General features: G+C 44.5%; 1 protein-coding gene across 1 annotated transcript in view; it reads left to right on the forward strand.

Annotated features, from left to right (window-relative positions):
* C4H8orf34 (chromosome 4 C8orf34 homolog) overlaps window positions 1–26542 on the forward strand; it is a 227376-nt gene that overhangs the window by 136115 nt on the left and 64719 nt on the right. The window contains exon 10 of the mRNA XM_075270419.1: window positions 3273–3346. Within this exon, the coding sequence (XP_075126520.1) occupies window positions 3273–3346 (74 nt within the window). The remainder of the gene's footprint in view (window positions 1–3272; window positions 3347–26542) is intronic.

Consider the following 26542-nt stretch of genomic DNA (forward strand, 5'->3'; position numbering starts at 1 on the left):
TTCAGATGTTTTTTAGGCTTGTACCTATTACACCCATAACTTCTGGTTTCTACCCCCCAGTCAATGAAATACAGTATATTTATATATACCCTGTATTAAACAAAGTTGATCAGAATAGGTACTTAGGTAGTATATTTATATACTGTATACACTGCACTTATACGTACTTGGTAAGAAAATATACAATATTCTGTAATATGTTGTCTCTGAAACTGGATAATGGAAACACCGTAAGGCTGAGGTCCCACGTTGCGGAAACACAGCATTGTATGTTGCAGACTTTGTTGAGGTGTTTCGAGCCAAACTCAGGAGTGGCATAAAAAGGGATAGAAAATATAAAGGAAGCATTTAGACATTTCTTTTGTGTTAAATCCACTCCTGACTTTGGGTCAGAAAACCACATCAAAATCTGCAACAAAAAACACTTTATTTCTGCAACATAGGGCCTTAGCCTAAGGCTGCATGCACACGGAGTTATGCCGGGCTTGTAAAAATACTCATTCACAGCCGTAGACGCGAGCGCTGCAGATAGCTCCCGAACACTTCCCATTCACTTCAATGGGAGCGCTCGTAACGCCGGCATTACGAGCGCTCCCATTGAAGTGAGTGGGAAGTGTTCGGGAGCCGTCCGCAGCGCTCGCGTGTACGGCTGTGAATGATTATTTATACATGCCCGACGTAACTCCGTGTGCATGCACTCTAAGGGATAGTTGCTGGCGAGCTCTGTTTGTATAGGCTATAATTACATTTCAGTAGAGGGATGGGTACATACGATGTGGTCAGTGCTGTGTCCCTGTAGTAGTGGAAGCTCTGCCCACCCAAGGTGGCACCCATGGTAGCTAATGGCTGCACTCCATTTCTCCGCAACAATATGTGGCCATTAGCCAATGTGCGTGGGACGGGGCTTCAGGTACCGTATGGATGAAGCCCTCGATGTGTTCTCTGTTCTCTTCCTTAACTTCAATTTTTGAAATTGTTCATTTATATGGATTTGGCATCACATTCGATGTTAGTACAGGAAGACGTTCTGGTGCCAAACAATGATATTCGTGTCCCCAAAAGGGCCGCCATTAAAGACTTCTCTATTTATATACAGTACAGACCAAAAGTTTGGACACACCTTCTCATTCAGGAGTTTTCTGTATTTTCATGACTATGAAAATTGTAAATTCACACTGAAGGCATCAAAACTATGAATTAACACATGTGGAATTATATAGTTAACAAAAAGTGTGAAACAACTGAAAATTTGTCTTATATTCTAGGTTCTTCAAAGTAGCCACCTTTTGTTTTGATTCCTGCTTTGCACAATCTTGGCATTCTCTTGATGAGCTTCAAGAGGTAGTCACCGGAAATGGTCTTCCAACAGTCTTGAAGGAGTTCCCAGAGATACTTAGCACTTGCTGGCTCTTTTGCCTTCACTGCGGTCCATCTCACCCCAAACCATCACGATTGGGTTCAGCTCTGGTGACTGTGGAGCCCAGGTCATCTGGCGTAGCGCCCCATAACTCTCCATCTTGGTCAAATAGCCCTTACACAGCCTGGAGTGTGTTTTGATGCCTTCAGTTTGAATCTACAATTTTCATAGTCATGAAAATACAGAAAACTCTTTGAATGATAAGGTGTGTCCAAACTTTTGGACTGTACTGTATGTGAAACATGTTTACACTATTCGGTGGTATTTTGCCCTGTTCTGATATTGGCTGCTTGCATCTTCCAGCTTTATGTTGGGCGATTTGGAGATAATTTGCCATTTCCATGAAGGTGTGGGTTATGCTCTGGGTTTCTAGAAGGTGGGTGGAGTATTGTGATTGTTAGGAGACCCCAATCTATAGCCAGTGATTGACTTCCTGTGAATTGTGGTCTATAGCTAGAGATAGAAGAGGAAACTAGATTGTAGAAGTGCACCTTCAGCTCTTCAGGCTAGTTAGTGGCAGATGAGGTCCAGTGACAGACTGCCTGTTAACCCTATGTTTGCAGAACCAAGCTTTCTTGAACATGCTTTAAATGAAATATCACTGATGAACCAGAGAGGAAACATAGCCCTGCATGCCAACTTGCCCTGCATTCACCCAAGAGTTCTTGGAAAGGAGGACTAAATCCCAGTGGTCGCCTCAGATCGCCATTGTGGAAAGGTTTAGAGGACTGAGGAAGGATTGAAGAGCAGTCCCCACTTCTGTCCATAAAGTGCCATATGTATGGAACCTGCTACTGTAATTTATTGAGCCATCATGCGGCTCTGTAACTGGATGAATCTATACCCATTAAATTGAACTGTGAGCTAATCCTGTCTTTTGTGCCTTTATTTGCACCAAACACCAAGGGCAATCCAAAATACCAGCACACAGGAGACAAGTAGTAAGGAGTTCCCCAGGGAACCCTATTCCATCACCTCAGTCTGTCCCGTTTTAGGACCTTTACGAGGATTTGGCACCAAGAACTATTCTGACCAGTGAGGCCGCCATATTAGGCCTACCTCTGACCGCACCTTGTCTACGCAGCTGAGCTACAAGTTGTTGGACCAGATTTACCCCAAATAATGATTGGGAATGAATCTGTGAGCGTTCATTTGGCCAGTCAACGGAACGTATAAATGGCCATATATTCTGGTTTAGTCTTTTAATATCTTCCATTGCAGTCAGGGATCCTCTGCACAAACCCCAGATACCATACTACACTCAAGTCTTGCCCCAAGCATTTGGAGATATTGTCATTTTAATGGCCACATAATAGATCACTTTTCCCTGATCTCTCGTCGGTAAACACAACGATTACATTACAGACGTGTTTAGATCTGTGTTATGTAGTGATTTAGTAAATGGGATATACACAGCATGTATTTGTAGACGGAGCACTTCTACTCATCACTCGTAAAAGACGACAGATGATAGGCTGTCATTAAAAGTGAAGGCCGCACTTCTGCTACCTTAAATATCCCGCAGGCATCAATTACTGTATCACAATATTTGGGCTTAACCACTAGTAATTCTTGGCGCTGCAGCCTTTTTGTTTTCATCATGATCAAATAAGATAGGCTGCTTCAATCCATTAAGACATCACTCATCAAAATCTGCTCCGTGGCAGGCAAGATATAAAACATATTACCCATGTAATTCAAAACCTGCTCTTAAACCTATTTATATAGTCCTGGCATGAAACCTGAAGGTTTACATATTTCTACAGATTAATTATTCCAAAGTAATTACATGAACATGAAGCTATTTTTTTTTTTTTTTTTTACAATTTTTTTTTTTTTTGTCTCCTTGGAACAGATTCATTGCCCGGAGCAGAAACCTTAATGGAGGACGATGAAGAATTTGAAAGTGCATCTCAAGTGACCGGACCTGTAAGTGAACGGCATTGCTATTGACAGGTCGAAGCATTTTGTTAATGGTCCTGAGAATGTGGATGATATTGACTAGGAAAATTTCAGGTTATGGCTATAAAATGAAAGAAAAAAAATTGCAATTGTTGTCAAATATGGCACCAGATTTTTGCTTGTTGGACAACTTCATGGCAAAAAGAGTGACTTAAGCTCGTAACCGGTATAGATTTGAGTCTGGTGCTTGGAGGGTCAGCGATGCACCGACAGTCATAATAAAATGGGCACTCCTCTTCACTTTAGCACGCATAGAGGGTCAAGACTGGCATATGTGCAGCCAGTTTTGATAAATTTCCCTCATTGTGCAGTGAATGTGAATGTATGGAGCTCTGCCTGAACACAGTTTAATCAGCTGATTGTTGGGGGGCAGATGTCAGACCTTCTATGAATTGATAATAAAGAGATTTCCAGGCTACGGACTTGATAACCTTAAGATCTTACTCATAGATCAGCAGAGGTTCAACACTCGTGTCCCTGGCCGAACAGCTGTTTGATGAGCACTCACTTTTTAGTACTTACCAAGCACAGCACCGTACATTTATATAGTAACTGTGCTTGAAATTGAAGCTAAATCCCTTCACTTTAGTAGAACTGAGCCGTGATCAGTCCAAGTGAGCCATGAATGTGACATCACATGGCTGCCAGTTTAACCCCCTAATCCATAGGGGTCTTGGATGTTGGGCCCCCATAGATTCTTAATTGATGACTTGGCCTCAGGATAGGTCATCAATGTGAACCTCGAGGACAACCCCTTTAATAATGTTTTCCATATGGTAACTTATAAAAGTGGTTTTCCAGGACTACGTCAATAATGCAAAGATGTGTTCGGACTTCCAAAGAGAAAGATACTTTGCAGCCCTCTGTGGTTAATAGAAGAGAGTCCTAAATTGGAGACCACCCCACTAAAAGACTTCCCTAATAGGCTAGGTATTCACCTAAAAAATGTTAAAGTGTGGTGCAGGACTTCATAAATGCAGTCTTCAAAATTCAATATCCCCTTCAAATCTATCGACCGCCTGAATATTGTGTGTGGCTGGTTCCATTTTTGATGGTTATATCTCAACAAGTGAAGGGGTCTTTCTATAAAACAAGTTCTAAAAGTGATAATTGCCGAAGTCTCTGACGTACAGTTGTCTCTTAGTAATAAATGACATCGAGCTCCTTTAAGCTCCTGATACCTTTTCAGGTCTTTAGCAGAAATGTGAGCTCCTGTAGCATGAGATGACAAGTGACCTTGTATAATGTGCTAATCATATCCCACATAGGGGCCTACGCAATGTAATTGGCATTTAGGTTGGATGGCCGCATTTGTCTAGTGCTGGACATCCATTTTCTGTAGAGAAGACACTTGATTGTGGGAACGACCACTTATAAGAAAGTGTTCAGTTGAATAGTTCAGCGGGGTGAGCAGGTTAATGCCAGAACAGGAATCGGTGATTAGATCTCTGGGGATTTTCTCATGGCACTTTGTGACCTTCAACAACTCACTTTCCTTCCGTTGTGCCTCCTGCAATTAAACATTGTACGAGAAGCAACATAAGCAAGTAGAACGTCCACCGCCTTGATGTTATTGTTGTACATTATTATAGCCTATTTCTCTAATTATCCTATTAGGAGCGTGCACAATGCATTTGACTACTTGATACATCGCTGCCTTGTGAGTCAGTCTGTTCAGATTGAAACCAAATGTTAAGTAATAGGAATGGTGGATTCTTTGGGAACTATTATGCTTGATTTTATTTCTATGTGCCTGTTGCCTCAAAGGTGAAGAGCACAATGAGAATGACATTCGGAACGGGGTTGCCTCTCATTTCTAGTTCTAACGCTAGTTCTAACGCTAGTTCTAGTTCATTTCAGTTCTAACGCTAAGCTAAGAAAGTTGCATGTTTCTCATCAGCATTGGATTGCACCCCATTGTCCCAAGCCAAATATTGATATTTAGATAATTTGTCACATTTGTGATTTGTGGTTCCCAATGCAGATATCTCCACTGAGAATACTCCATTTAAATTTATTTCCATGTATTATCTATCTATCCCCATTCTCCGTTTACTTGTATTGTCAGGCCTTGGAATCTGCAGGATGGAACCCAACCATGTGTTAAGACTCCATGGCTGGCCCCACACAGTATGGTTTGCAAAATTGTGCACTAAACAGTATGCTGTAACCTCCAATATAATGCCCCTTTGCTGCCCCCACACAGTAGGATGCCCCCTTTGTGGTCCAACACAGTATAATGGCCCCATCACAATTGAATGTCTCCTCAATGTCTCCCACACAGTATAATGCCTCCATTATAACTTCTACACAGTATAATGTCCAATTAGTGCCCCCCACATTATAATGGTCCTGTATTTGCCACCACACATTATAATGCCACAGGAAGGGTTGCTAGCTCACCTTCTTACTGCATCTTAGTTTTCTTGGCAAAATTAAAGTGAAGCTTTTCCTGGAATGTTGGATATTCTGCTGATTCTTCTGTTTGCCTCCTTAGTGGCCCCCACTAATTATAATGCCCCTTAATGGCCCACATACATTATACTCCGCCCTTATTGGCATCACACAGTATAGTTGTCCCCTACACAGAAATATGTGATACTCAAAAAGCTCCTGTTCCCATGAAGTTGTCTGAAATCTCCAGTCCATGCTGTCTATAGCTCGATGTTACAGACACAATGATGTCTTCACATACAGTAGGGATTGCAGGGTGATTGGTAAAACCGGGAGCCACCATTGTATTCAACTCTCTATCTGTGTCCAGAGGATGTAGGTGGAGTTGACATTGGGACATACCATCTGGGACGGTGTCCAAAACCTGGGACTGTCCTGCTGGATCTGGGAGGTTTGTTTAAAAGCAATGGCCTCCAATGAGACCAATAAAGAAAAAAAGTTCTAGCCTAAAAATATCATCCAGACTGGTAGTGGGAACCTTAGACAGGAGCCACTGATGATAAGTTCAGGGCTCGTGTCCAGGAAATGAAACATTTTAAGGGTGCATTCACACGGTGTAACGTGCCGTGTGACCTGGCACGTATACGCCGTGTGAGATTTTGAACGCCTTATACGCTCCCATTGATTTCAATGGGAGCCTGGATCGTATACGCCGTGTTATTTTGCGGCCGTGATTTTGCGGCCGCAAAATAACGCGGTGTATACGAGACTAACTCCTATTGAAATCAATGGGAGCATATACGGCGCTCAAAATCTCACACGGCGTATACGTCCCAGGTCATGCGGCACGTTACTCGTGTGAATGCACCCTAAATCTCAAAAAGAGAGCCACATATTCAACATTATTGGGTTAGGGGCACAAGTCTGGTGATCGATTCCATTCAATACTAAAAAGATTGGTTCAGTAGAATTTTTCCAGATATTTCCTTCAGTGACCACCTATATGGCAGGATTCTGCCATCTACAGATATATTTTTGGCTTACAGGATAACTGATTTGCAGAATAAAAGGGAAGTTCCAGCCAAAAATGAGAAATTGGTCATATTTTTTTTTTTTTTCTTCACTTTACATTAAAAATATTTTGCGCTGCCTGTTCTTTGTAGTTGCCACATATGTTCTACATTATGCACCCCTGGCCCCTACATTGTGTACACCATGGGGGGAGACATCAGGGGTGCAATATTAAGGCAATAATTCTAACTCATTCTTGAATAAGCAAGGTCTCTTGCATGTCAATGTCAATAAGAAAGCTGTGACCGCTGGAATGCAAGGAAGGAAAACAAAACGGTTCTTATAGGCCTTAAAGGGGTCTTTTCGCTTCAGACATTTATGGTATATGCTCGGGATGCAAGATATGATAGATGCTGGTCGTACGTCACTCAAGAATGCTCTTATCTCAAGAATGACCTGCATCTATGGATGGACAGGTGGTCATACTACCTCCATTAATGTCTCTGAAAATAGCCGAGCCCAAGATGCGAATAAACCCTTTAAGGCCAAATTCACCTTTCTCTCCAAGAGTAAAATGGCATGTATTTGTATTCCTGGATGTGGTCTCTATTTGCCGTGATCTGAGCTATGCTAGATAATGTGATGTTATAATAGAGTCCTGTCCCGTATATCAGTAATGGGGAATACAGATACATGATTTGCATAGGAGAGAACTTCATTCAAGCTCTGTAATGGTTTCTGCATTAAGTACTGACTTTGAAGTGACTCGGGGATGACATTTCATCTTGTGTTTCTTCTGCAGTCTGTAGGTTAAGATATAATGCTGCCAGTTGACATAATGAAATGTGACATTTTAATCTCAGGAATGTCGATGCATGAGGTGTGACATACGAGCCCACTTAAGTGTCACAGCCCAAGCCTGGGAATACACAAAGTACAGTCTTCAAGCTTTTGCGATTAATCATTTTTTTCCCCAATTTTTAGTATAGTAATATTTTTTGATGGAATTTTGCATTTAGTATACAAGATGTAAATTACTTTTGTATTTATTATTAAAATCTAAATATAAGTGAAACCTTTATGCTCAAGACTTTGGAGCTTGGTAAATCATGAGATTTAGATATAGTAATTACAAATGTAACACATTATGTATGTAAATACCAATGTCAAGTTAAAGTTTGCTACATACGAACATTTGTAAATTACTGATACAGAAGGCTATTCGACATATTATCCAATGCTGTGCTTCATTATTGAAAAAAAAAAGTTCTAGGGAGAATTCCTAGAAACAAATATTTTAAATAAATGTAATATGTGATATTTCTGAGTTATATATTTTTTCAACTACTCTGGTTAATAATGGCATTCACAAATAGAAATTTAAACACAAATTTATCAGCCTCCGCTGTCTTCCCTTTTCTTGCCTGCAAGATTAGGATGGTTATGACCCACTGTGTTACCAATCAGTTTGACTGTGGGCTACGTCTAAGGGGATTGTCTAAGGAGACTCCCCAATATTCACCCATTAACTTCTTTGCAGTGAGTCTGCCATGTTGCTGCCTACAACATGGTAACAGATGACCAAGCAGATCATGAACTATGGTTCAGTTCACCACAGAATCAGGCAAAACAAATGGTGTGAATCCAGGCTAAAATACTTGGAGAAAATGGCACATATATAGATAGATAGATAGATAGATAGATAGATAGATAGATAGATAGATAGATAGATAGTTAAAAAGTAGGGTGTATCAATCAAATAACAAAAAAATGTAAAACCTAACTTTTATTAAAGACACTTAAAATTGTTCTACACATGAACGTGAGCCATCGGGGCTACCATCTGGCCTCTGGGTCAGATGATTTTTTTTATTGATAGGCAAATTATCGATCTCCTGATGAGCCTAAATAGGTGAGACGCGTAGAGATACAGTGAGTTAGAGATAGGGATTGACTTTATTTGGGGAGGAACCAGGAAGTCTGAAATAGCGAGAGAGCTAACCAGGCTAGAGATTCTGACATAGCTGGTGTGTGTGTATTTAGCCTAGAGAGACGTGCACTAGTTACAAGGCTGACACAAATTATAGGATGTAATTAGGAGAACAGTGCCAGAATCCCTAGCGGAGCAGGAATGACTTGTAAGTCTCCGTACTGCCTATGTAGGCACACACTCTCCTTAATGTGTACGACTATCCCCTGACCCTGGTCTATAGTCTCTCACTCTGCCAAATCAGTATCTCTGCGCTATGCTGAGTAGGTCCAAAAGACCGAAACAGCGCTGTCCATAGCTGGGAATCTGTTCCTTTTGGAATAGAAATACTAATTTGTCAATTAAATCCGCATCATGTTAGTAGGCTTATTAACTGAGTCATGCATGATGTTAAGGAGGCTGCCTTCTAGAGGGCAGCATACAGAGGCACTGTTCTCCTAATTACATTAGATTTGCATATTTTTTACACAAATTATAGATGCACGCCGAACTGTACACAGCATTCATGGGCTGGAATCCTCTCCCTATGTCTGTATGAATTCCCTTACCGATTTTTACCTGTTATGGGGGCTTATGCATAGATTACTGAATCCGCACTATAGCTGGAATTTAAACTAAATTTGATCCTTACATAGGACGGAGAATGTAGTGTGGGGAGATTATCTCAACTCATATTAGATAGGAGTGGATTCAGTTGATCAGCAATTCTTTATAATACTGCTCTGCCTTGGAGTGAAACAATATCTTGATAAGGGGAGTACATTTTTATTTAGGGTGGCTCATGTTCATGTGTAGAACAATTTTAAGTGTCTTTAATAAAAGTTAGGTTTTACATTTTTTGTTATTTGATTGACACTCCCTACTCTTTAACTAAAATCAGACAGGGATTGACAGAAGGAAGATGAGCAGGTGAGTACACGATCTCCAAAGAAACAGGAGCACTTTCAGTGGTTCAGGTGACTAGGTCTGCTAGGAAAGGTAGTACCCCAATACCCCAATATACACACTGTGTGTCAGCATTACAACTGCTCTGTGAACTTGTATGCGAAATTACTAAATTGAAGCTCATGGTCCCCAATACAAAATCAAAACTGGGTCCCCTACTTACGGTACCATGTCTTGTTACTATTGCATGTGTTTTCTTATGTGGCAGTGGGACCTTCGGACTGTCTCAGGCAGTAGGGTCTTGGTGCAACTGGAATGTCTATCTCATCCCTGAAATTTCTTTTCTATGTACAGTCTTTGTACAGTATATGCACACAGTCATTTTTGAGATATATAATACAGATATATCCACCCTTAACTTTCCATGTATTTTAATAACTTCAGTGCCTAACAATACTAACGCAATACAATTTTGCAATATCCTAGCAAAACCCTTAACAGACTGCAATTCTCATCATAACCATTGAGTGGTCACATATAGATATACATAGTATTTGTATATCCCCTGTTAGAGTATTGTGAAATCATGTTTTGCAAAGTTGGTCCTCTTGTGCCAAACATCTTGGGATATGTCACGCCAAGAGGAAAGGTAACCAAGGACACATCTGTGTTTTTATGCTTTCATCTACTAACAAACAGTGAAGCATGTTAAAGTAGTTAAAAGCAGGAAAATAACATCCATAATGTTTTTATAGATATAAGTGCAGTCTGCTCCCTATCTGCTGTAGTGCACGTCTCATATAAAGTAGTGCTCTCTGCTGGTGCTCAGATCTTCGATGCTCTCTGCTGGTGCTCAGATCTTCAGTGTTCTCTGCTGGTACTCCAATCTTTGGTGCTCTCTGCTGGTGCTCAGTTCTTTGCTGTTCTCTGCTGGTGCTCACATCTTCGGTGCTCTCTGCTGGTGCTCAGATCTTTGCTGTTCTCTGCTGGTGCTCATATCTTCGGTGCTCTCTGCTGGTGCTCAGATCTTCGGTGCTCTCTGCTGGTGCTCAGATCTTCGGTGCTCTCTGCTGGTGCTCAGATCTTCGGTGCTCTCTACTGGTGCTCTCTGCTGGTGCTCAGATCTTTGGTGCTCTCTGCTGGTGCTCAGATCTTCGGTGCTCTCTACTGGTGCTCTCTACTGGTGCTCAGATCTTCGGTGTTCTCTGCTGGTGCTCAGATCTTCGGTGCTCTCTGTTGGTGTTCAGATCTTCGGTGCTCTCTGCTGGTGCTCAGATCTTCGGTGCTCTCTGCTGGTGCTCAGATCTTTGGTGCTCTCTGCTGGTGCTCAGATCTTCAGTGCTCTCTGCTGGTGCTCTCTACTGGTGCTCAGATCTTCGGTGTTCTCTGCTGGTGCTCAGATCTTCGGTGCTCTCTACTGGTGCTCTCTACTGGTGCTCAGATCTTCGGTGTTCTCTGCTGGTGCTCAGATCTTCGGTGCTCTCTGCTGGTGCTCAGATCTTCGGTGCTCTCTACTGGTGCTCTCTGCTGGTGCCCAGATCTTTGGTGCTCTCTGCTGGTGCTCAGATCTTCGGTGCTCTCTGCTGGTGCTCAGATCTTTGGTGCTCTCTGCTGGTGCTCAGATCTTCGGTGCTCTCTACTGGTGCTCAGATCTTCGGTGTTCTCTGCTGGTGCTCAGATCTTCGGTGCTCTCTGCTGGTGCTCAGATCTTCGGTGCTCTCTACTGGTGCTCTCTGCTGGTGCCCAGATCTTTGGTGCTCTCTGCTGGTGCTCAGATCTTCAGTGCTCTCTGCTGGTGCTCAGATCTTTGGTGCTCTCTGCTGGTGCTCAGATCTTCGGTGCTCTCTGCTGGTGCTCAGATCTTTGGTGCTCTCTGCTGGTGCTCAGATCTTCGGTGCTCTCTGCTGGTGCTCAGATCTTTGGTGCTCTCTGCTGGTGCTCAGATCTTCAGTGCTCTCTGCTGGTGCTCTCTACTGGTGCTCAGATCTTCGGTGTTCTCTGCTGGTGCTCAGATCTTCGGTGCTCTCTACTGGTGCTCTCTACTGGTGCTCAGATCTTCGGTGTTCTCTGCTGGTGCTCAGATCTTCGGTGCTCTCTGCTGGTGCTCAGATCTTCGGTGCTCTCTGCTGGTGCTCAGATCTTTGGTGCTCTCTACTGGTGCTCTCTGATGGTGCTCAGATCTTTGGTGCTCTCTGCTGGTGCTCAGATCTTCGGTGCTCTCTGCTGGTGCTCAGATCTTTGGTGCTCTCTGCTGGTGCTCAGATCTTCAGTGCTCTCTGCTGGTGCTCTCTACTGGTGCTCAGATCTTCGGTGTTCTCTGCTGGTGCTCAGATCTTCGGTGCTCTCTACTGGTGCTCTCTACTGGTGCTCAGATCTTCGGTGTTCTCTGCTGGTGCTCAGATCTTCGGTGCTCTCTGTTGGTGTTCAGATCTTCGGTGCTCTCTGCTGGTGCTCAGATCTTCGGTGCTCTCTGCTGGTGCTCAGATCTTCGGTGCTCTCTGCTGGCGCTCACATCTTCGGTGCTCTCTGCTGGTGCTCAGATCTTCGGTGCTCTCTGTTGGTGTTCAGATCTTCGGTGCTTTCTGCTGGTGCTCAGATCTTCGGTGTTCTCTGCTGGCGCTCAGATCTTCGGTGCTCTCTGCTGGTGCTCAGATCTTCGGTGCTCTCTGCTGGTGCTCACTTCTCCGGTGCTCTCTGCTAGTGCTCAGATCTTCGGTGCTCTCTGCTGGCGCTCAGATCTTCGGTGCTCTCTGCTGGCGCTCAGATCTTCGGTGCTCTCTACTGGTGCTCAGATCTTCGGTGTTCTCTGCTGGTGCTCAGATCTTCGGTGCTCTCTGTTGGTGTTCAGATCTTCGGTGCTCTCTGCTGGTGCTCAGATCTTCGGTGCTCTCTGCTGGTGCTCAGATCTTTGGTGCTCTCTGCTGGTGCTCAGATCTTCAGTGCTCTCTGCTGGTGCTCTCTACTGGTGCTCAGATCTTCGGTGTTCTCTGCTGGTGCTCAGATCTTCGGTGCTCTCTACTGGTGCTCTCTACTGGTGCTCAGATCTTCGGTGTTCTCTGCTGGTGCTCAGATCTTCGGTGCTCTCTGCTGGTGCTCAGATCTTCGGTGCTCTCTACTGGTGCTCTCTGCTGGTGCCCAGATCTTTGGTGCTCTCTGCTGGTGCTCAGATCTTCGGTGCTCTCTGCTGGTGCTCAGATCTTTGGTGCTCTCTGCTGGTGCTCAGATCTTCGGTGCTCTCTACTGGTGCTCTCTACTGGTGCTCAGATCTTCGGTGTTCTCTGCTGGTGCTCAGATCTTCGGTGCTCTCTGCTGGTGCTCAGATCTTCGGTGCTCTCTACTGGTGCTCTCTGCTGGTGCCCAGATCTTTGGTGCTCTCTGCTGGTGCTCAGATCTTCAGTGCTCTCTGCTGGTGCTCAGATCTTTGGTGCTCTCTGCTGGTGCTCAGATCTTCGGTGCTCTCTGCTGGTGCTCAGATCTTTGGTGCTCTCTGCTGGTGCTCAGATCTTCGGTGCTCTCTGCTGGTGCTCAGATCTTTGGTGCTCTCTGCTGGTGCTCAGATCTTCAGTGCTCTCTGCTGGTGCTCTCTACTGGTGCTCAGATCTTCGGTGTTCTCTGCTGGTGCTCAGATCTTCGGTGCTCTCTACTGGTGCTCTCTACTGGTGCTCAGATCTTCGGTGTTCTCTGCTGGTGCTCAGATCTTCGGTGCTCTCTGCTGGTGCTCAGATCTTCGGTGCTCTCTGCTGGTGCTCAGATCTTTGGTGCTCTCTACTGGTGCTCTCTGCTGGTGCTCAGATCTTTGGTGCTCTCTGCTGGTGCTCAGATCTTCGGTGCTCTCTGCTGGTGCTCAGATCTTTGGTGCTCTCTGCTGGTGCTCAGATCTTCAGTGCTCTCTGCTGGTGCTCTCTACTGGTGCTCAGATCTTCGGTGTTCTCTGCTGGTGCTCAGATCTTCGGTGCTCTCTACTGGTGCTCTCTACTGGTGCTCAGATCTTCGGTGTTCTCTGCTGGTGCTCAGATCTTCGGTGCTCTCTGTTGGTGTTCAGATCTTCGGTGCTCTCTGCTGGTGCTCAGATCTTCGGTGCTCTCTGCTGGTGCTCAGATCTTCGGTGCTCTCTGCTGGCGCTCACATCTTCGGTGCTCTCTGCTGGTGCTCAGATCTTCGGTGCTCTCTGTTGGTGTTCAGATCTTCGGTGCTTTCTGCTGGTGCTCAGATCTTCGGTGTTCTCTGCTGGCGCTCAGATCTTCGGTGCTCTCTGCTGGTGCTCAGATCTTCGGTGCTCTCTGCTGGTGCTCACTTCTCCGGTGCTCTCTGCTAGTGCTCAGATCTTCGGTGCTCTCTGCTGGCGCTCAGATCTTCGGTGCTCTCTGCTGGCGCTCAGATCTTCGGTGCTCTCTACTGGTGCTCAGATCTTCGGTGTTCTCTGCTGGTGCTCAGATCTTCGGTGCTCTCTGTTGGTGTTCAGATCTTCGGTGCTCTCTGCTGGTGCTCAGATCTTCGGTGCTCTCTGCTGGTGCTCAGATCTTTGGTGCTCTCTGCTGGTGCTCAGATCTTCAGTGCTCTCTGCTGGTGCTCTCTACTGGTGCTCAGATCTTCGGTGTTCTCTGCTGGTGCTCAGATCTTCGGTGCTCTCTACTGGTGCTCTCTACTGGTGCTCAGATCTTCGGTGTTCTCTGCTGGTGCTCAGATCTTCGGTGCTCTCTGCTGGTGCTCAGATCTTCGGTGCTCTCTACTGGTGCTCTCTGCTGGTGCCCAGATCTTTGGTGCTCTCTGCTGGTGCTCAGATCTTCGGTGCTCTCTGCTGGTGCTCAGATCTTTGGTGCTCTCTGCTGGTGCTCAGATCTTCGGTGCTCTCTACTGGTGCTCTCTACTGGTGCTCAGATCTTCGGTGTTCTCTGCTGGTGCTCAGATCTTCGGTGCTCTCTGCTGGTGCTCAGATCTTCGGTGCTCTCTACTGGTGCTCTCTGCTGGTGCCCAGATCTTTGGTGCTCTCTGCTGGTGCTCAGATCTTCAGTGCTCTCTGCTGGTGCTCAGATCTTTGGTGCTCTCTGCTGGTGCTCAGATCTTCGGTGCTCTCTGCTGGTGCTCAGATCTTTGGTGCTCTCTGCTGGTGCTCAGATCTTCGGTGCTCTCTGCTGGTGCTCAGATCTTTGGTGCTCTCTGCTGGTGCTCAGATCTTCAGTGCTCTCTGCTGGTGCTCTCTACTGGTGCTCAGATCTTCGGTGTTCTCTGCTGGTGCTCAGATCTTCGGTGCTCTCTACTGGTGCTCTCTACTGGTGCTCAGATCTTCGGTGTTCTCTGCTGGTGCTCAGATCTTCGGTGCTCTCTGCTGGTGCTCAGATCTTCGGTGCTCTCTGCTGGTGCTCAGATCTTTGGTGCTCTCTACTGGTGCTCTCTGCTGGTGCTCAGATCTTTGGTGCTCTCTGCTGGTGCTCAGATCTTCGGTGCTCTCTGCTGGTGCTCAGATCTTTGGTGCTCTCTGCTGGTGCTCAGATCTTCAGTGCTCTCTGCTGGTGCTCTCTACTGGTGCTCAGATCTTCGGTGTTCTCTGCTGGTGCTCAGATCTTCGGTGCTCTCTACTGGTGCTCTCTACTGGTGCTCAGATCTTCGGTGTTCTCTGCTGGTGCTCAGATCTTCGGTGCTCTCTGTTGGTGTTCAGATCTTCGGTGCTCTCTGCTGGTGCTCAGATCTTCGGTGCTCTCTGCTGGTGCTCAGATCTTTGGTGCTCTCTGCTGGTGCTCAGATCTTCAGTGCTCTCTGCTGGTGCTCTCTACTGGTGCTCAGATCTTCGGTGTTCTCTGCTGGTGCTCAGATCTTCGGTGCTCTCTACTGGTGCTCTCTACTGGTGCTCAGATCTTCGGTGTTCTCTGCTGGTGCTCAGATCTTCGGTGCTCTCTGCTGGTGCTCAGATCTTCGGTGCTCTCTACTGGTGCTCTCTGCTGGTGCCCAGATCTTTGGTGCTCTCTGCTGGTGCTCAGATCTTCGGTGCTCTCTGCTGGTGCTCAGATCTTTGGTGCTCTCTGCTGGTGCTCAGATCTTCGGTGCTCTCTACTGGTGCTCTCTACTGGTGCTCAGATCTTCGGTGTTCTCTGCTGGTGCTCAGATCTTCGGTGCTCTCTGCTGGTGCTCAGATCTTCGGTGCTCTCTACTGGTGCTCTCTGCTGGTGCCCAGATCTTTGGTGCTCTCTGCTGGTGCTCAGATCTTCAGTGCTCTCTGCTGGTGCTCAGATCTTCGGTGCTCTCTGCTGGTGCTCAGATCTTCGGTGCTCTCTGCTGGTGCTCAGATCTTCGGTGCTCTCTGCTGGTGCTCAGATCTTCGGTGCTCTCTGCTGGTGCTCAGATCTTTGGTGCTCTCTGCTGGTGCTCAGATCTTCAGTGCTCTCTGCTGGTGCTCTCTACTGGTGCTCAGATCTTCGGTGTTCTCTGCTGGTGCTCAGATCTTCGGTGCTCTCTACTGGTGCTCTCTACTGGTGCTCAGATCTTCGGTGTTCTCTGCTGGTGCTCAGATCTTCGGTGCTCTCTGCTGGTGCTCAGATCTTCGGTGCTCTCTGCTGGTGCTCAGATCTTTGGTGCTCTCTACTGGTGCTCTCTGCTGGTGCTCAGATCTTTGGTGCTCTCTGCTGGTGCTCAGATCTTCGGTGCTCTCTGCTGGTGCTCAGATCTTTGGTGCTCTCTGCTGGTGCTCAGATCTTCAGTGCTCTCTGCTGGTGCTCTCTACTGGTGCTCAGATCTTCGGTGTTCTCTGCTGGTGCTCAGATCTTCGGTGCTCTCTACTGGTGCTCTCTACTGGTGCTCAGATCTTCGGTGTTCTCTGCTGGTGCTCAGATCTTCGGTGCTCTCTGTTGGTGTTCAGATCTTCGGTGCTCTCTGCTGGTGCTCAGATCTTCGGTGCTCTCTGCTGGTGCTCAGATCTTCGGTGCTCTCTGCTGGCGCTCACATCTTCGGTGCTCTCTGCTGGTGCTCAGATCTTCGGTGCTCTCTGTTGGTGTTCAGATCTTCGGTGCTTTCTGCTGGTGCTCAGATCTTCGGTGTTCTCTGCTGGCGCTCAGATCTTCGGTGCTCTCTGCTGGTGCTCAGATCTTCGGTGCTCTCTGCTGGTGCTCACTTCTCCGGTGCTCTCTGCTAGTGCTCAGATCTTCGGTGCTCTCTGCTGGCGCTCAGATCTTCGGTGCTCTCTGCTGGCGCTCAGATCTTCGGTGCTCTCTACTGGTGCTCAGATCTTCGGTGTTCTCTGCTGGTGCTCAGATCTTCGGTGTTCTCTGCTGGTGCTCAGATCTTCGGTGCTCTCTGCTGGTGCTCAGATCTTCGGTGCTCTCTACTGGTGCTCACATCTTCAGTGCTTTATATTTGGGTCTCTAATAATCTATCCCTGAGTTTAAGCCTAATAGAAAATGATGCATTTCCTATGGCAATTGTTTCCTTGATAAAATTATTACGCTACAGTCAGATAAAGCTGGCAGCGCCTCACAGCAAAGCAGCTGCAAGAGCAGGTGGTCATCAGATGACTTTAATGTCAGACCAAGATATCGGATGTTACCTTAATATGTCAGGAAGTTATTGTTCCATGCTCATACACTATAGAAATGACCTTACAATTGAATTCATCTGCAGTTCCTTTAATAACCAGAAAATTGTAGTTATTGAACAGATTCATAAAATCGTTCTGTTTCCGTTCCCATTACAATTACTGTCAAGTGATTTGGTGCTTTCTATATAAGAAAAACAAGGAACCACGCATTTCCAATAAATAGACACAGACCCTCATAATATGGATGTAATGTACGCCTTAGAGTATGATATGGATGTAATGTCGCCTTAGAGTATGATATGGATGGAAGGTAAATATCACCAAGTGTCGTGTGTTTGTAGACTATCCTTGTTTTTTTTGAGGGATCAATAAAAATAATAGATCACCCCAGCAATGCGCCGTATTATGTAGCAACACCATGTTAGAAACAAAGTTTTGCAAAGTTGACAGGAAGTCGGCAGCTCAATTTTTCCGTCAAAACAATGGACATTGTGATATAATCTGACAGATTCCACTGGTGGTCTTGATGCAGTAGATCCAGTGTTATTTATGACCGGAAGCAAAGATGAAATGTGAACAGAGTCTAGCAATCCAAATCAACATCAATCAACCTTAGGGCTCGTTCACAGAGATTTTTTTGCAGAGGATTTTGACGCGGAATCCGCCTCAATATTCACTGCCAAAACCGGCTCCCGTTGACTTCAATGGGAGTCGCTCGCTTCTTTTTTTCACTAGTTAGTAGTGCAAAAAAGAAGCGATATGACCTTTCTGGTCACGGATTCCATGGCTGAATCGGCCGCGGTGTGAGGCTCCTTCCCTTTTAGGCCCATTTATTTGGACCTAGTCCGGAGCGAAATGCTGCGACAGGATGCCGGAGCAGGTGCATTCGCAGTTAGCCGTGCGTAATGTTCACACACGGAATGCAAATTCTTCCGTGTGAACATAAACTTATAATGTCCAGAGAGTAAGGGGATGTTTACACTACCGTTGTGAATGTCCATTGCTCTCATCCATCATAGGGAGCCCCTCTCTGTCTGTATCTGTTCCAATTGACTCTAATGTAACCATCATTTCTTTTAACATGCTAGTTTACTTTTGTAATGGAAGTAAAAGTCGTGCATGTATGTTTTTGAACATGAGAGTGAATACTGATGGAAACCAGATGGGTGACTCCATCTGCATTCTACAATTAATGTATATTGCTCTTATCCCATGACAGATCCTGTAAGTATAACTACCAGTGTAAAGTGTCTTCTAAATTGTCATGTTGATACAATGGTTGGATCACTTCTAGACTTACAAGTAAATGTGTTATTTCCATTTACTAAAAATGAATGTATTGCTGTGGAAAATAGGATACCACATGTATAAAATAGGATATCGGCCTACAGGAGGGTATATGAGATAATCCTGTGGTTCACTCCATTAGCAAGTCTTTGTTTTATACTACATCTTGGTAGACGTCTTATAGTAAGGATGTGATGAAATACTACTGGACTACTGTAATTACTATATACAATACAGCAGCATGTGAAAATGAAGATCTAGCTGTGAGAAAGACTGTAGAGTAAATAGGGTTTTATATCTTCCATATCCCTGCCTCACAAATACAATGGAGTTATTGTTATATTTGTATAGGGTGATTTTATGTCTTAGAACGTAATAAAACAGGAATTACTGCAAATCATGTACAGCAGGATAATGCTTGATAAAAATTAACGTCCATTTTAATCCTGTGATGTTTTCTTTCCATATCGTCAACTGTAATCACTTAAAGGGGTATTCCCAACTGGCTTCTTCACCAACCTGCATGCTGTGTGCTCTGTTCACTTCCTGGTTTTCCCGGTACATTGGAGGGTGGGGTTTCACTTGCTATCTCCCAGACTACTAGCTAGCTCTCTTCATAGCAGTACATGTTTGCAGTCAGTAATGAGGGATGGTTGTAAATAAATTAGCCCAGTATCACTGGAAGATGCACAATATGAAGCTGATGTAGCAGAGCTGGATTTGATAGGTGATGAGAATCCCAAATTTACATGCTAGAGGAACAAGAGAAAGCTTGCAATAAACTCCATTTTAGGGCTGTGTTTACATACAGAGGTAATAGCCCTGTCTTAGCCCTTATCAGCTAAATTCAATTAACTGACTGATAACTGGAAGAGCAGGGAGATAAACAGCTCAGAAATACAAGCTGCTCCGAGCAATCAGCTCCCCCTCCCCTATCTGAGAGCAGGGAGCTATGTCACTTGTCCTGGGTGTTGAGATAAACAGCTCAGAAATACAAACATGGAGCACTCAGCTCCCTCCCCTCCTGAGAGGATGGAGCTATGTCACTTGTCCTGAGCGGAGAGATAACCAGCTCAGAAATACAAGCACTGAGCACTCAGCTCCCCCCCCCCCTCCTGAGAGCATGGAGCTACCTAACTTTTCCTGGGTGGAGAGATAAGACCATCCCCAGTTGGTTATGGAAACGCAGTGTAAACAATTAAGTGAATAAATTAAGATACCGACCAAACAAAGCAGTTTTGATGAAGCAATGTAGTTAGGAAAACTCTTAAATCCACATAAGCCAGCTTTATAGATAGGATCTTTGATATTGGACAACCCCTTTAAGGGTCACTCTTGTCAATATCAATTGGGGTGAAGTGTCATACAAAAAGAACACTTAAATGGGGAATAATCTTTCAACAAACTTTGGTTAAATTAATAGCACAGGCAGATGTAAGAAACTCTGTATATATGTATTGGAGAAAAATGTTTCTCACTCTGCTCTCCTAAACTGACATTCACTCTGGAAACTCTGCTAAACCCATCTTGATCTCCCAAGATGTACCGTCAGCTCACTGCAGTATCAGAGTACATGTGTCTGTAGAAATCTATAGAGATGGATCTGAGTGGCAAACAAAGGCTACTTCTAATAGAAAAAAATTATATCTCACGCTGAGGAGTGAAAGTGACAGAGAACAGAATCTCCTGTTTCCTACATGTGCTGTCTACCCACTAGCTCAGAGATAGCAAAGAATTAGAGAGAGAGAGCAAAAAACTACTAAAACAATACAGGGATAAAAGTCATATAATGGTCAGAAGTAGTGTTACTCCACATAGAGACACCTATGGCAATTTATCCTGAGAATAATCCGGACGTTTAGGTACACTTTACAGAATTCTTGTGTCGCGCTCCAACTTTGTAGGTGCATTAAACAGAACGCAGAGTATTTCATTGACTGTCGGAGAAAGGAACCTTGCATACCTACAGTTTTTGTAGTTAACTTATCGGATATGTGACATTCATGGTACATACCAATGATAAGCCTGTATGCTACCTCTTCTTCTCACTTCCTTTACCCCACCCCCCCACCCCCCTTCCTGAACAAGACACTGAAGTTTTGCAATACTTATGAAGATCAGACAATATGCAGATGCTTATAGAGAACAGACTCCGTGTTATCTGAGAGATAACAGACAGGGCTTTATCAGCAGACTTCGATTAGCTGAACTGATTGTCCTGACTGTGTGCTGATGTCACTTGTCCTATCACACAGGTCCATGGTGGGAGGAATAAGTTCACATAGCAGACAAACAAAATAGATTTTCTAAAGCAATATAATTAGGAAAAGTCTTCAATTTACGTAAGCTACCAGTATAGATAGGATCCTTGAGATGGGACAACCCCTTTAATTTTATTTTGCTTTTGTTAATAAAAAAAAAATATTCTGATTCTTGGCTTTTATTTATTTTATTTTTTTCTAACCATGTATTGCTCCATTCTGAGGTTTCCGTCTTCTGTCTGTAGAAGACGGAAACCTGTCATGCCAAGTCCAGCCGTGAGTGCCGGTGAGCGTTTTATGCTCTCCACAACGAAACCGCTTTTTTTAAACCGGACACAGAGTACTGCATGTCTGACTGTGTCCGGTTTAAAAAAAAAACAACGTTTCGCCGCGGAGAGCAAAAAACGCTCACCGAGCTTACGGCCAGACACTTTTCAAGGTTTCCATCTCCTGCCCTGTTTTGTGCAGGAAATGGAAACCTGCAGAATGGAGTCCCAGGCGCAGATGTGAACGAGCCCTTAATGATACAAATTAATGCGCAAAAAGTCCTAGATGAAAATTAAAGTTTTTAGGGCCCCATACACACGTGGGAATCCGGACCAGAAAATTGGGTCCATACATCAGCCCAAACTTAGTCAGGAGATGGGAATCCCTGCATCCCAGTCTTGTTGTGGCTCTACTGACCGCACTATATACAGTATAGGACAATGAAGCCTCAAGGAGGTAGATAATCCTAGTATCATAGATTATTGTGATGCAGAGAGTCCAATCTCCTTACTGGGTTTGGAAGGGGAAATCCGACCAATATACCAAGCATCGTTCCTAGTTGCTAAGAACTATAGATCCCAACCTCCAACTACATAGGTTCGAGCTAATTTTTGTCCAAAATGTCTACATTGATAGGTCGCCAAAATTATAATGAACACTCCATTCTATCGTAATTGTGTGAAGTCATTCTATAATGTAGCAGATTTCACTCCATCATTGAAGCTGGGCAGTAAAATGAATAGAGATATAAAATAATCGTTTAATGGCTGACACATGGCTGACCTTACAAGTTGGCATATTTCGAGTAACCAAATTAATAAACTGACCCGACACTGTATAAATGAGGCCATAGCATTGGATCCATATTAACAGAGGTTGAGGTGGAACACGCCAGTTGTAAAATGGAAAGAAACATGAAGCGGCAGGTGTTCATTGGAACCTTAATGCCTATCAAAACTTTAAATAAACTCTGAACGTTGCGATTTAAGTGTAGAAATGAATAAAGCAGTGTTGGCATTTGTCACAGTTCATTAAAGACTCCGCTAAAGGAAACTGCAGTATTTAGATAAGGACAATATTTTTGCAAGCTGACCTGGAACTTAATGCCGGTATTGTAATTTTATTACTTTTGAAACCTGATCTTTTTTTCTGGAAATAAATTGGGTTTATTTTTAGGTGACCTCATGGAAAATACTGATGACACTCTTCATTGACTCAGTGTTACTTAAGGTGTTTTTTTTATTTCAATTTCACAAAAAAAAAAAATTTCTGCTCATTTTTGTTTTTGGAATAATTTGTGATTTACTTATCAATTTGAATCCATATGGTGGTAAAGTAAGACCATACGGACCTGTATAGCTCCATACAAAACAGGACCATCTTTAAAGGGGTATTCCCACGTCGCATACTCACCAGTCTTCGTTGCTGTAAATTCTTCTTTCTTCCGGCTTTGTTGCGTCATTGATGGGCGGGGTTACATATGCAAAGCCAGCGGCGAGATGCTGCTGGCTCTGCGTGCACGCTCATAGACCAGTCCAGCCTTCACAATGCGACTACAGACCCGGCATCCGCCTCTCTTTATTACAGCAGATGCCGGGTCTGTATTCGCATTGTGAAGGCTAGACTGGTCTATGAGCGTGCACGCAGGGCCAGCGGCATATCGCCGGGGGTTGGGTCTTCAGGTACCTGGAGCACTGCTCTTGCTGCTCAAGTAGATGGGTGATATAACAGTGGGAGGATCAACTCTAAGTACAAGGGGCAGGGGGGTTGCAGACAAGATATGGTAGTGCCTGAGCTGCAGGAGTAGTGCTCCAGGGAGCTGAGGACCCGCCTCCATTGCACCAACTGCCTCATTTTCATGAGACTGTAACGTTGCTTTTCTACAATTCTACAAAAGTGAAATACATAACAATTCTTGAGAAAACAAATTTAAGTCTGTCCCTGTCACATGATCTTTGCCTGGGCAACCATTTCCTAGATTCCATTAGTGTATAGGCGTGATTAATAATTTATATTATATTTGGATTTGACCTGGACTATTGACTTGGGTCTTGATTTACATCTGTGGACCAATTCTGAATCAGCTTTGCTTGACCTCTGATTTAAACAGCCATACCCCCCTCTTACATTTCTGGACCTTGCATATATATATACCATCTGTAAATCACCCGTGGTATGATATCATTTTCAAGGAGTTTCAATCTATTTCAAGGAAGCGACCTTGAGATTCCCAAGTATATATCCCTGAAATGGATCTTTTATGGAGGAGACACAAAATCCATTAAATTCTCCTTCCTAATTTAGCCCTCAAGAAAATCCAAAAGAACCTCTGCATGGGACACGTATCTCATAGTTCTACTGCCTATAAATAGCAATTTCAACCAGGACAGATGCTGGATTATGCTCTTCTAAGGCTGCATTCACACAGAGTAACGCCAGGCGTTTTTTTTGTGTTTTTTGCACATAGCGCCGCGTTAACGCCGCGCTATTTAGCGGTGGCGTTGCCCGGCGTTAACGCGGCGTATACGCGGCGTTAACGCGGCGCTACGCGGCGTAAACGCGGCGCTATGTGCAAAAAACACACAAAAAACGCCTGGCGTTACTCTGTGTGAATGCAGCCTAAGAGGCAAGTTAGAGAAAGAAATAGTCAAACGTTCCAATGTCGGCCAAAGGAGGGGGCGATGAGAATAATTTCAAGTGTCTGTTGAGGTTTCACTTTAAAGGGGTTGTCTGACTTGTAAAAATATTTGGCAAAGGGCTCAAAATAAGCTGAAAAAATGAAAAGGAAGCAATACTCGCCTCACTAATGCATTGCATCCCCTATTCTAGTATTGTCTAGCCCAGGCTCTGGTTTCTACTTCTTTGACCCTCTGGCCACACAGGAAATACAGTCAGCCGATCATTGGCGATCACTGCCGCAATTGGTGTTTATGTGAGTGGTTTTCTCCTGTGTGTTGAGAAGGAACAAAGTGTAGAGACCAGCAAGGAGCCAAAATGGAACTGGATCAAGAGTAGTAGGGCAGAAGTGTTACTACTTCTTTTTTCCCTTTGCTTTTAACCCATTCTGAACTTTTTTGTAAAACTTTTTACTTACCAGACAGTCCATTTGAGTCTGTTTTAGGCTAAGGCTGGGTTCACACAGGGGTTTTTGGTCTGGATTTTGATGAGGAATCCACATCAAAATCCGGCTCAAAAAAACGCCTCCCATTGAACTCAATGGTTCCATTTTCCGCGAGCGGTTTTTTCCAGCTCCCTCCCGACTATAACCATTCATTTGGGCCTAATCCGGAGCGGAATGCTGCAACTGGATGCCGGTGCACTGTATGCACTGCGCTGGCATCCAGTCACGGCTAGCCGTTTTTTTGGACCGGATTCTGTGGCGGCCTCCGCCTCAAAATCCGGTCCAAACACCCCTTCCCCCCCAAACACTGTGGAAAAGACCACAGTGAAAACGTCTCACTTTTTTTTGCAGCGTTTTTCATAGAAAGTCTGCAGAGTTTTCTTCTGCGATCTTTTTGCCGCTACTATACCTACAGGGAAACTGACTGCGTTTCCATAGGTATAAATGAAATGTAGCAATTTACAAAAATTTGAGTGTTTTTGAAGTAGCAGCATTTCCACGGCAGATTCTTTCCTGCAATGTGTGGACGAGACTACCCAGTATCCCATCCACTTTGCAGGTACTGTAAAACGCAACGTTGTTTGCTGTGGCAGTACCACTGTGGCTGCGTTTTTCGCAACGTGGGGCCTTAAATTGATTTTTCTTGTCTTGTCAGGTTAAAATCCCTGTTCTTATGTTGATCTGTAGAACCAAACCAATAAACGTGGGTATAAAACGACAGAGTGGGACTGAAAGAAGCTGACTTTCCACTGACTGCATGTAATAGCTGTCTAGAGGATTGTATGTACCGTGTCTTCAAATTGGTGGTTTGGATGGAGCACAAAGCATAATGAAATGGTATTCAAAAGAAATAGAAAATAAAAACCTGTCATCTGCGCCCCAGCTGTACTAATACATTCTTCTAATATGGAATCAAAGAGGGTTGTAAATTCCTGAACTTTCTTCCCTATGATTGGCAGTATTCACGGACAATTGGCTGGCACCCTTTATAGCAATGTGTTTTCTTTATTTTTGAGATGTAGGCAAGTAACTCATTAAATCTCGGCGCCAATTAAAAAGTTACAGTCCTACATGTAACATGTCGATTGTTTTCACTAGCAGTCGCTCTCATTCACACCACCAGTGTTGTTCAAAGCCTTTGCTATAATTTAGGGGAGTCTCTGTTAGTGTTTTAATGCATGTGAAGTGTTTTGGTTGTACCACTTTTATTAGCTGCTTGTCATCTTTACTGGCTGAATCTCAGAAATCGCAACTCCAGAGCATGTTTTGGCAGCTGCATTTTACTTGCAATATACTTTATTTTCCTTTTACCAGACGAGAAAATAGAATAAATAATTCACAATGAAAAACGAGTGGGTGAGAATAGTGTGGTAAGTGGGTTTTACGGAAAAGTCTGAAAGATCGGGTTCCCTTATTTATAATGAGCATCTCTCTCGTAGAGACTTGCTTAGGTCCTGTTCGCACTTTGACTCTAAAAGTCTCTGTCAGTGGTTCCGTCGTGATGATGGCAAAGATAGCACACCAACTTATGGAAACCCATTATAAATCAATGAGCAAAGGATGTAGGACAAGGTCATGGCTTCCATTATAAATGATAACCGCAACAATAGTAAGAACAGAGCGTTAGATGGAGTCTTGTGTGTTTGAGATTTAATAAAGTTGGCACCTCTCATCTGGGTTTTTTTGCATAGTTGTTATTTTTAGGTCACTAAGACCTAGTTAAATGGACCTCTCACTACCACTGATCTGTCTGTTTTAGGATGGGTTCACATCTCCAGGTTAGCCAATTCGGCCAGTTTCTGTCTTCTGCTCCGCGAAACTGGTCAGGGAATGGAAACCTGGCGGTCAGTTTTCAAACCTATTCACTTGTATGGGTTTAATAAAGGTGACCGCCCGTGTGCGTCTTCTGCCTGTCCGCGGGGAAACACGTTTTTATTTTACTGGGCACAAAGTCCTACATGTCCAACTTTGTGTCCGGCTAAAAAAAAGTTTCCCCGCGGACAAGCAGAAGACGCACACGGGCGGTCACTTTGCAAACTTATTCAAGTGAATGGGTTTTAAAACTGACCGCAGAGTTTCCGTCTCCTGTCCAGTTTTGCGGGGCAGAAAACGGAAACTGGCCGGATTGGTTAAACTGGAGACCGGGTGCAGATGTGAACCTGCTCTTAGCAAGTACTTTAATTACCCATTGTCTAATGACTAGAACATTTTTTTTTTGTGGTTCAAGAAATTTCTTAGTATTTCCATTTCCTTGAGGTGTCGTACAGTCTGTGCATGTACACCCTGCAACTGGTAACACCCAATTGTTAAGGTATTACCTTCACCCAGGTGTTAAGGCTAGATTGTCAGAAACGCCCTTCTGACAGTGAGCAGACATCGGTGCCGTTATAGCGACACAGATATCTCCAACCCCGGGGCACAT

This window comes from Leptodactylus fuscus, chromosome 4 (genome assembly GCF_031893055.1).
Source record: "Leptodactylus fuscus isolate aLepFus1 chromosome 4, aLepFus1.hap2, whole genome shotgun sequence".
NCBI classification, from domain to species: domain Eukaryota; kingdom Metazoa; phylum Chordata; class Amphibia; order Anura; family Leptodactylidae; genus Leptodactylus; species Leptodactylus fuscus.